General features: G+C 44.5%; 2 protein-coding genes across 3 annotated transcripts in view; one reads left to right on the forward strand and one right to left on the reverse strand.

The window, feature by feature from the left end:
- FANCI (FA complementation group I) overlaps nucleotides 1-8,008 on the forward strand; it is a 77,482-nt gene extending 69,474 nt beyond the window's left edge. For both annotated transcript variants that reach the window (XM_007470517.1, XM_007470518.1), the window contains 7 exons: nucleotides 128-315; nucleotides 1,391-1,444; nucleotides 1,527-1,586; nucleotides 4,613-4,687; nucleotides 6,602-6,697; nucleotides 6,949-7,053; nucleotides 7,946-8,008. In XM_007470517.1, coding sequence (XP_007470579.1) covers nucleotides 128-315; nucleotides 1,391-1,444; nucleotides 1,527-1,586; nucleotides 4,613-4,687; nucleotides 6,602-6,697; nucleotides 6,949-7,053; nucleotides 7,946-8,008 — 641 coding nt within the window. The remainder of the gene's footprint in view (nucleotides 1-127; nucleotides 316-1,390; nucleotides 1,445-1,526; nucleotides 1,587-4,612; nucleotides 4,688-6,601; nucleotides 6,698-6,948; nucleotides 7,054-7,945) is intronic.
- Nucleotides 8,009-8,292: 284 nt separating this feature from the next.
- POLG (DNA polymerase gamma, catalytic subunit) overlaps nucleotides 8,293-10,911 on the reverse strand; it is a 27,785-nt gene continuing 25,166 nt past the window's right edge. The window contains 5 exon segments of the mRNA XM_007470519.1: nucleotides 8,293-8,369; nucleotides 8,926-9,086; nucleotides 10,039-10,247; nucleotides 10,375-10,543; nucleotides 10,670-10,792. Coding sequence (XP_007470581.1) covers nucleotides 8,293-8,369; nucleotides 8,926-9,086; nucleotides 10,039-10,247; nucleotides 10,375-10,543; nucleotides 10,670-10,792 — 739 coding nt within the window.

Consider the following 10,911-nt stretch of genomic DNA (forward strand, 5'->3'; position numbering starts at 1 on the left):
AAATACATGCTCATTTTCCCTACAGACTTCCTAGTTAATGATGTTTTGTTCGTTTCTAAATCTCTTTCACTTGAACTAGAAAATAAGGCCAGTTGGGTTTGAATATGCCAGTTTCCTTTCCTTTTAGAAGAAGCCTCTTCTCAGGCAACCCTACCAAATCATCCCATTGAGAAAGCCATCATCATACAATTGGGAACTCTGCTTACATTTTTCCATGAGCTGGTGCAGACAGCCCTGCCATCAGGCAGCTGTGTGGACACCTTATTAAAGGACCTTTGCAAAATGTACACCATTCTTACAGCGCTTGTCAGATATGTGAGTATTGGAGAGACAGTCACTACTATCATTCTGTCCCACCCAGCCAGGACATTACCCCCTGCTGCAGAATGCCCCTGTGCAGAGAGCTCTTGCGTACATCTTTGCAAGTGATGGTTTGATCAGTAGGTGACAGCCGTCTCCACAGGCCCAGAAATAACAGTTGAGGCACAATTCTAAATCTGTTTTTAGAGGCCCTTGTTTCTTTAGCCTATGAGTATGTAGCACCTGATGGAGAGTAAATGCCTCTTCAAACACCTTCTAAGACTCAGTCTAAACTATAGTTATAGAACTTAATCTGATTCCAACTGCACAAAAAATTAGATTATTGCAGACCAGTCTGGGCACTGACAGGGTGTTTGTTCCTTTAACAAGTGGGTGTTAAATGCCTCACAGGTCAGGTACCAGGGTAGGGAATAAGTTTATTTTTAAAAAAATAAAAGGCATAACTTGCCCTGGGTTTAAGTTAATGCTTCTTAGTATCTGTTAACAAGAAACTCTTTTTGTACTTGCAATATTTTGATTCTCAGCAGACATTCAGAGAGTGATAACAACTAGGTAATTTAGTTCTGATTCTAGCAACGACCCACATTAAATACTTAGAAAGGCACAGACAACCCAAGAAAGATAGTAGACCACCTCACACCATGTACCCAAACAGCAGTGTGGCCATTTCTGAGAAGGTGCAGCTCAGGCTACAAGGTATGGCTACTAAGCTTCTGTGGTAGAAATACTGATAACCCCTAATCTTTATTGGCTTTTTCTAAAGCAAAAACAGCAAAGTCATTGGTTTTCTAGATGCAGGGACTACCAGCCTGAAGGATTTTTAAAGCAATAAAGAGAACAAGTCAGAAACAGAAATCCTTTATTAAGCTGTCTGGGAAGCTTTGGAGCTTAGAGGAGGGGAAAAAGGAAGCCTTGAGTCTAGGATTCTCCATGAATATGGTAGCTTATTTTCTTTTCCCTCTCCAGTCAGAGCAATAAGTCATACTCCATTTGCTCACTGAGTCACTACCTGTAGTTTCATGGGACATTTATATAGGAGGGCATGCTAAATCTTGGAATCTTTTGTTAGTATCTCCAGGTGTGTCAGCACTCCAGAGGAATTCCAAAAAATATGGAAAAGCTGGTGAGTTGAGAATGCCTTTCCTACGAATGGGGAAAGAATCTTATTCCCCCAGTTACATTGATTTCCTTCTCCTTTGCTGCAGGTGAAGCTGTCAGGTTCGCATCTGACCCCGCTATGCTACTCTTTCATTTCTTACATACAGGTAAGTGATTCAGAGTCTGTACCAAAATGCATCCTCAAGTAAGAAAGGACTCCTTATATTCCCAGGGGACCACTAGGTCACCTGAGCTAAGCGTATATAAAGTTTCTTCCCTACTTACAGTAAGCCAAAGGTGCCCATATGAGAACAAGCCAAGGTTTGAAGTCTTTACAGCAAGGAAATCTTTATATATAAAAAAAAAAGTTTGATTTAGAGAGAGAAGGCATTTGATATGTGTACACTTGGAGCAGGGGAGAAACAAACATGCTTGGGCTCAGTGACTTGGTTTATTTCTGGGTGATTCCAAATCCATGCCTTTGGGCATCCTTTGGGAATGTAAGTAAAGTAGCGGCATAGTGAGAATGAATGAGGTGATGCATGGAAAGTGCTTAACACAACACCAGGCAAGTGTTCTCTAATGTTAGCTGTTCTAAAAAATGAACGTGGCTTTACAGCATCGTTTCCCAAGCTGAACTCTATGGAACGTTCTGCCAAATAGTAATATTAGGTATTAAAAACACCAAGAACAGGACTTCCCTGGTGGCACAGTGGTTAAGAATCTGCCTGCCAACGCAGGGGACATGGTTTCGAGCCCTGGTCCGGGAAGATCCCACATGCCGCGGAGCAACTAAGCCCGTGTGCCACAACTACTGAGCTTGCGCTCTAGAGCTTACAAGCCACAACTACTGAGCATGTGTGCCACAACTACTGAAGCCGCATGCCTAGAGCCCATGCTCCGCAACAAGAGAAGCCACCGCAATGAGAAGCCCACGTACTGCGACAAGGAGTAGCCCCCACTCTCCGCAACTAGTGAAAGCCCACGTGCAGCAACAAAGATGCAATGCAGCCAAATAAATAAATAGGTGAATAAGTTAATTAATTAAAAAAAAAAAAAAGACCAAGAACAGCTAGTTAAGAGGCCAAGCTGAGACTTGAACCCAAGTACTTTGACTCTACAACAGGGGTCAGCAAACATTTTCTGCAAAAGGCCAGATGGTAAATGCTTTTAGGTTCTGCAGACCATACAGTCACTGTCACAACTAAACTCTGCCGTTGTAGCATAAAAGCAGCCATAGTCAATACACAAATGAATGAGCTTGGCTGTGTTTAATAAAACTTTATTTTGAAAAACAAGCAGTGGGCCTCTGGGTTGTAGTTGGTTACCCCTTGCTCTAGAATCATACTTGGTATTCATTGACATGTAAAATGTTGGGAGGTTTTGGGGTTTTGTGTTTGACCCCATTCTCAAGCTCTTCTGCTTATCACCAGGCACCTTCTAGACTATCTTTTTTTCTACATTACAGAAAAACCAGTTTATGTATTCCCTGGATATTTCCCCCCACTTCTCGATTCATATTTGACTTAAAGCCTTACTTGACAAGTCAGCTGATCCACAGGCAAACATTTTTCTCTTTGTGAGATGTGCTTAATGAGTGACTTTGGGCAAGAGCCCATGGTTCCACTAACTCCAGCTTCTATCTAGAAATCTGGATTGCATTTGCCACATCTTTCAGAGAGCTGTTTATTCTCTTATAGCCCCTTTCTTTTTCTCATAGCCTTGGATCTCAGTGGGAAGAAAGCAATGAAAGCCATTGCTCCAAAACCCTTAGCATCCTGCTCAGAACTGTATACCTTTAAAAGATGCTTCTGGGCTTCCCTGGTGGCACAGTGGTTGAGAATCTGCCTGCTAATGCAAGGAACACGGGTTCGAGCCCTGGTCTGGGAAGATCCCACATGCCGCGGAGCACCTAGGCCCGTGAGCCACAACTACTGAGCCTGCGCATCTGGAGCCTGTGCTCCGCAACAGGAGAGGCCATGATAGTGAGAGGCCCGCGCACTGCAATGAAGAGTGGCCCCCGCTTGCCACAACTAGAGATAGCCCTCGCACAGAAACGAAGACCCAACACAGCAAAAATAATTAATAAATTCCTACCCCCAGCATCTTAAAAAAAAAAAAAAAGGTGCTTCTCTTCCAGCTACAATTTTAGTCCTACCTGAATCAGCAGAAATGGGCAGTAGATGGGGTTGATTTAGGGAGTTCCAACAAGGTGCCATGTTAGGTACAACTTTTAGGAAGATGGCTCACTTCCCATTTGGTCCACATGAGTTCTATCTATGGCTGATACTCTGCCCCTCCCTTAAAAAGTCTTCACCCTCTACCCTACCTTCCAGGGCCAAAAGCAAGTTTCTTCATACCAGCATCTCTGGGATCCCTACATTTTCTTATTTTCCAGAACATGCCGTGTGGACCAAGCCTCCTGCCTTTCATATAGCTCCAGTAGTATAATTTGTCTCCATTTGCAGGTCTCTGTTTTTAATTTTTTTCCTTGTCACATGGAACGTGGTAATGTTCCATTCCTGGAGGGCACAGAACTCCCCTTCAGGTAAAAGGTTCCTGTTTGTGTACCTCACACTTGGGTGCTCTCTCCTGACTCATGTCTCAATTCTCTTCTGCCTTATCAGAATCCTGTTCTTCTTGGTTCCCTTTCTTATTGGTTCTTCCTTTTTCCAGGAGCTCTTTATTCTCTAGTTATGTACAACATAGGGAAATAAGTGTTCCTGTGATCTTTAAACCCTTCTGGAGCATGTAACCACTTGTCATGTAAGATACATCGCTCCGGGAACAGCTTCTCCAGCTTCTTCTTTATGCAACCCTTTTAGCTAACGTCTCAGTTGGGAAACACCTATTCCTACTTAACCGTGACAGTCCTTTTGTGCCTCACTAGTCCCTTGGCTGCCCTGCTATAGTAATGGTTGGTCCTGCCCTCACTTCCATGTGCTAGATGCATCCAAGAGCAAGGTGGTAAACCTCCGAACAAAAAATAGAAAAATATCTGAGGATTATAAAGCGTCCCAGAATGCTTCCCACCTTCTGGCATCTGCTGCAGGATAATCTCTTCACCCAGACTTGGTCCCCCTAAGAGTTCCCCCATACTCCACTGTAATCATCATACTAGAAATTTGCCACTGGCCTGCTAGCTCTACAGAACAATCTTCAGCAATGACAGAATTTGTTTCTATTTCTTTAGAACAAGAAGAGTAAGAGCCTAAAACATACAGGAGAAAAGAAAAAGGAGAAAACCGCTGCTGGGCCCACAGCCATGGTAAGCTGTTGACAGTGATCAAGATGTGGTTGCTGGGACTTCCCTGGCGGTCCAGTGGTTAGGAATCCGAGCTTCCACTGCAGGGGGCATGGGTTTGATCCCTGGTCAAGAAACTGGGATCCCACATGCCTCACAGCACAGCCAAAAAAAAAAAAATGTGGTTACTGATGAACCTTGAAATTAAGTGAAAGAAGCCAGTCAGAAAAAGACTACATAATGAGTCCATTTATAGGAAATGTCCAGAAAAGGCAAATCTAAAAAGACAGATTAGTGGTTGCCTACAACTGGGGAGTGGGGGGAAGGGGGGTGTTATAGAAACTGGGAAGGTGACTGCTAAAATGGGTGTAGGATTTCGGGGGCGGGGGTGAAAATGTTCTAAAATTGATTATGGTGATGGTTATACAACTTCTGAATACACGAAAACACCGAACTGTACAATGTAAATGGGTGAATTATATCTCAGTAAAGCTGGGGGGGGACATGTATGGCTCCTTCTCAGCTCATGGACTTTATGTTCAGATGGAACATCTTCTCTCTGAACCAAAAAACATATACTTTATTCAGGAAGTACCAGAAAATCTTGAGCTCTTTCTTTAAAAATAGAAATAGCTTAGGATAACCATTGCAAAGGAACTGGTTTTAGGAAAAGTTAGTGAGTGCAATAGGTGCTCCCTAAAGGATGTGAAAGAGTTGGAGAGGGTGCAGGGAAGTGGGTTCTCTAGTGCACTGCTGCCAAAGGTGAGAATTCATTACTCTCTCACGGGGGCAGTGTGGCAATAACTGCTCAATTTTAGACCTGTACATTCACACACACACACTATTTACTACAATTGCATTTTTAGGATATAAAAATTGTAAAGGCCTATGTACAGAATAGGCCTAGCAATGTTGTAAAGTAAAAGTGAAATACTGGGAAAACTAAGATACCCACTAATAAAGGACTGGCTAAATGGGTTTATAGTACATTTATACTGCAGAATATTATGCAGACATGAAAAAAATACAAATCTAAATGTTCAGATATAGGATTCTCTCCCAAGATAATGTTAAAAAGAAAAAAAAAAGATGAAAACAATGTCCTCATTTGTAGTTTCAAAAAAAATATATAGAAACATGTCTATATACTTAAGAAACATATGGAAGGATCTACAAGTTACAATTAAAGTTGAGGGGAAAGAGATATATTAATACCAGCAATGAAAACTCATGTAGACTAGAGAGAGGAAATAGAGGTAGTGTAGAGTGGGCTCATTGTTACAAGAATATCAAGTCAGGCAACCAAATATCTACAAATGGTTCATCCCTCAGCCAGTTTCTAGATAACAGATATTTAGGAATTGTAAATAGGAGGATTCATTGCAATCTCCATTAGCATTTAGGTCCTTTGCTGAGAATGAACTGTTAAAAAAATCTTAATTACTGGTATATAAGTAAAACTGCATTTGATTGGAAGACTGACTAGCTTTCTCCCAAAGCCACGAGCAGTTCTGCTACAGACAGCTTCAGAGGACTTTAAGAACCCTTGAAGGGACTTCCCTGGTGGCACAGTGGTTAAGAATCCGCCTGCCAACACAGGGGACATGGGTTTGAGCCCTGGTCCGGGAAGATGCCACATGCCGCAGAGCAACTAAGCCCATGTGCCACAATTACTGAGCCTGTGCTCTAGAGCCCGTGAGCCACAACTACTGAAGCCTGCGTGCTACAACTCCTGAAGCCCGCACGCCTAGAGCCCGTGCTCTACGAGAAGCCTCCACAATGAGAAGCCCCCACACCACAACGAAGAGTAGCCCCCGCTTGCCACAACTAGACAAAGCCTGTGCGCAGCAACAAAGACCCAACGCAGCCAAAAATAAATTTATGTAAAAAAAAAAACCTTGAACCCAAAACTTATGTCTTCTCTTCTTTGCCCTGTAGGCCAGAGCTCTTCGGGAAACCAAGCCAATCCCTAATCTCATCTTTGCCATTGAACAGTATGAAAAATTTCTCATCCACCTTTCTAAGAGGTCCAAGGTAAACATACTGTTTTCTACCAATTCCATTTACCCTGTGAAGGGACCTGGCAAACTGAAGCAACACAACTGCAGTGGGGGGGAAATCTACAGTTCTTTTCTGTTTCTGATGGCCTGAATCCAAACATTCATGGATTCAAGTGGGTGTGTGCCTTCCTAGAGGAACTAAAGGGTTTGTCAGAGATGGTTTAGGCTGTCCTGGGCAGGACCTATCAGTAGGAAAATGTGCCCACGTTTACAATCCTGTCACAGGTGAACCTGATGCAGCATATAAAGCTCAGCACCTCACGAGACTTCAAGATCAAAGGGAACATCCTGGACATGGTTCTTCAAGAGGATGAGGATGAAGATGAAGAGGTCAGTGCCTGCTTCTGACTGAAGTGCAGCAAGCCCTAGCCACCCTTTCTAACTGGGGTTAGCAGCCTGTCTGGGGGCAGCCACGGGTTAGTGGAGGGGCAACAACCACAGAGAACAGGCCAAAAGGTGGTCAGACAAAGATGAAACAGGCTCCTCAAGAGAGGGGTTGTAAACTTGGAACCATACCCAGTTGCCCAGGCTTCTATACATTTTGGGTAGACATTTCCAGAAAGGGGGTGATGAAAACAAGACCCCTTTCTGTGGGTCTTCCCCTGTGATCTTTTGAACCAATGGAAAATCACGAGCCCAAGCTCAGGAAGCAGTTTACTTCCTCTTTCATGCCCTCAGGTTGTCATGCCAGTTTTTTATCCTCCTCTTGCCCTCTGATAAGACTAAATAAAAGGGAGAGGAACAAACCAGTTATAGCAGCACACCGTGAGCCCTATAGCATCTCTAGTGCCTAAAATTTCTATCACCTCAGGTTTAAGTTTACATAAAACACCGTGGATTTCTAGCATCTCAAAAATTTTTAACTTGCATTCTTCAGTTTATCACACTCCAAGCCATAATGCACCCGGCCCCATCCACTCACTCCCTTTGCCTACTAGGCATTTGAGTTCAGGGGAGTTATGTAGCATCTTGATGCCCCTTCTCTGTCATCTCGTCCCAGGCATGTCCCCAAGTATAACAAAAGCCCCCAAAAAAGAAGTTAGCACCACCTCACTCTACTGTAGAACTCTCCCCTTCTCCAACATAATTACCTCCCAGGAGTGGGAAAGGGGAGAAAGCATGACTAACACAGGCTTTGATGAGAAGATAAAGGATCTTTGTTTTTATTTCCACTGCCTCCGAGCAGGCTTATCACATTTAGAGCGTTACTTCTCTCCCCTAGGGCACTGCATCAGAGCATGAGGGACAGAACAAAGAACCAGCCAAGAAGAAAAGGAAAAAATAAACGAGACGCCTGAGTTAATGTGAACTTTGGGGCTTCTGCTTTCTTTCCACCCAGCAAGCAACAATGCCCCCTTGTCCTACAGCCTGCACCAGTGTTGGCATCTTGGTTCTGAACTAATTGCACCATCAGTTAGAGGCAATCATTCTTGGCAGGTCCTGCTACTGAAAAATGGCTGGCCTTAGGCAAGCCCTTTTGCAAAAAAGCACAGCTGAAAGCCTGAGTTTAGGAGCCTGCACTGCCCCGGTGAAGCTCCACGGGAGCAAATACAGAGCCTCCAGGCAGAGCTATGGTCCAGGCTGGCTTCATTTTTCCAGGGAGCCTTTGGTGAGTTCAATTATCTGGTAAATATCCAGTGCTTCACCTGAAAAATAGTGCAAATTGGTTAGGATGCTTCCTCAAGAATTGTTAACTCACAGGTCAGAAGTGAGAAAAGGAGCTTAATTAACGTTAAGGTCGAAAAGTACTGAAAGGTTCAGAGTAATTGCCAAGAATGGTAGTGTTACATTTGGGAAGGATCTGTTTTCTTTTTTGTATAAAATAAGTTTATCTTAGACACATAGAAAATAAGCTTTCTGATTTACTTGTTTGGCACTCAAAGCAGTTTTTTCACTTAAGAATGTACTTTGACTTTAAATCTTCAAACGTTTCCGTTGTGGTTGAAGAGGGAAGGGAACAGATGGAAGAAACCAGAGTTTCAAACATTCCTTCATTTACTATGAACAGCTCTCTAGAAACACATGCCTTTGTGATTTGAGCATCATGCTCACTTTGGAGCCAGGGCACATTATAAACTGAAACAGCCCAGAACACAGCACAAGAAGTAGACTTATTTTCTGGTGCCCCAAGCTTCATGCCAAGACCACTTTCTAGTCTGCCTCACGTTCTACGAGTCACGAGGAACAAGGTGTTGTGCTCACCCTCGGGAATCCCGTATCTCCTTTCCATCCCAGTTGGGTTGGAAGGGGTTTTACAATCCATGGTCACTTCCTTCCTGAGGCACTGGTCGATATCGACTGTACTGAAAAAGGCGACTGACTGGGGCAAGTCATTCAGACCCAGCTTGTAGGCAAACATGCACCTGAAAGAGACCCGACCTCCTCTCACAGTCATGTCCCTGCTGTGAATCCAGGAGAGATGACCTGGTATCCGTAAGGCAGAGCCTCCCCCAAGCCAGCTCTGTTCACTTAGCAAAGAAAGCTGATGGGCCAGCACTGCCTGCTATCCAACAGCCGAACACCTCCCGCTGAGACACGTGCAATTATGGACTCAAAACACACCTTTTTTTCCCCAGTTTGGTACACTTTATTGATGTCAAAATTTCAATTATTGGGCCAGAATTTGAATATACGAGGACTTTCATTAGCTTTGTTAAACATAACCCCCCAGGAGATGATTAAGAGGGCAGCGGAGACAGTGTTGAGTATTGTAAACATTCATTATTTACCCATTAACCAGGATAGATCATGGTTCCCAAACTGGTTCTGGGGCAGATCAACATGAAACTGTAACATCATTTAATGTAACCATATAAACTAGGAATTTTACTACAAAAAAACACAACTCAATATATAAAAAAATATGTCTTTAAAATCACATTTGAGTTTCCCCATTAACAATGTTTTCTGTCAGTATTCAGAATAACAAACTTCTGGCACTTAAGAATTAACATTTACAAATGGAAGAAAATACCTGTTTTCTACGGGTTGAGAAAAGCCTCTATCATTTTGATTTTCGAAACAGAAAGGTGTGTTCTGAGGGGAGCACAATTTGAGAACTACTCTTCTGCCCTGGCTTCTACCTTCTCACCACACCTCAGTGATCTAGTCTTGGTATATGACACAATCCCCAAAAAAATTTTTTCTGAAGGTTGAGGTCAGTCTTTTTTAAGACTGCTACAAGTTTTAAAAATCAGAGATAAAAGTGGGAACATTTATTTCTGGGGCAATGAAAATTCAGATCATGCTCAGCATGGTCCAAGCCCCACATATCTGGTATACAGTCATGCCAGAGAGGCCACGGGCCTTGCCTACCTGGTCAAGAGGTTGGTGATCTGCAGGGCAAGGGCAGCGCGGTAGCGGTCCTCCTCCCGCACCAGGTAGCGAACCTCATCGTGGATGCTGATGCAGAAGCGCCCATCAATGGCAAACTCCTCAAACAGCCACTTCATGGCTACAAGCATGAGGTGTAAGTAGTCCACAGCGGAGCTCTGCACCACCCAATTCACACGGCTGGTCATAAACTGGGGAGGGAAGGTAGGCACAGGCGAGAAGGGTTAAACCACATACCAGTTCACTAGAGTAGGAGGTAGCACAGGAGCCCTGCCCTCCCTGCGATCCTCTCCCCATGTTCCAAGGGTAGTAGGATACCTCCCCCTGGACAGCAGAGGGCTCCAGGGCTCGGGTTATGCGGCAGCCCAGCACCGGGGTACGTGGTGTGTCAGACATTGCAATGCTCTCCAGCTTATTGAACATTTCTGACTCTGTGCCCCCCATCCAGGCTCGTTCAGCAACCACCTCCCACTTCTTCCATTGTGATCTGGGGGGCAAGGAACAAAGAGAGGGCAAGCTTTGTCTTTTAACATCTTAGAGCTAAAAACAAAGCATCCCAGCTTTCCCCAGGCCAGCCCAGACCCGCCCTCCAGCCTTAACACACAGTTCTCACTTCCTAGAAGCTTCTCTCTGTATCTTGCGTAGATCCTGCAGGGAAACCCAGCCATCCTCGGTCCTGTCCACAGGGAGGTCCAACTCCCTCAGCAGCCACTCGCCCTCATCTGACAGCCGATACCTCGGTGGGGGGGGGGGGGGGGGGGACGGGGCAGTCCCGCAGCCCAGACTCCTGGGAGCCCCTAGGAGCCCGCCGAGGACGCCTTCCCACGCTGCGGAGGGGTGGTGGGGAGTGAGGAG

This window comes from Lipotes vexillifer, unplaced genomic scaffold (assembly GCF_000442215.2).
Source record: "Lipotes vexillifer unplaced genomic scaffold, Lipotes_vexillifer_v1.1 scaffold412, whole genome shotgun sequence".
Lineage (NCBI taxonomy): Eukaryota > Metazoa > Chordata > Mammalia > Artiodactyla > Lipotidae > Lipotes > Lipotes vexillifer.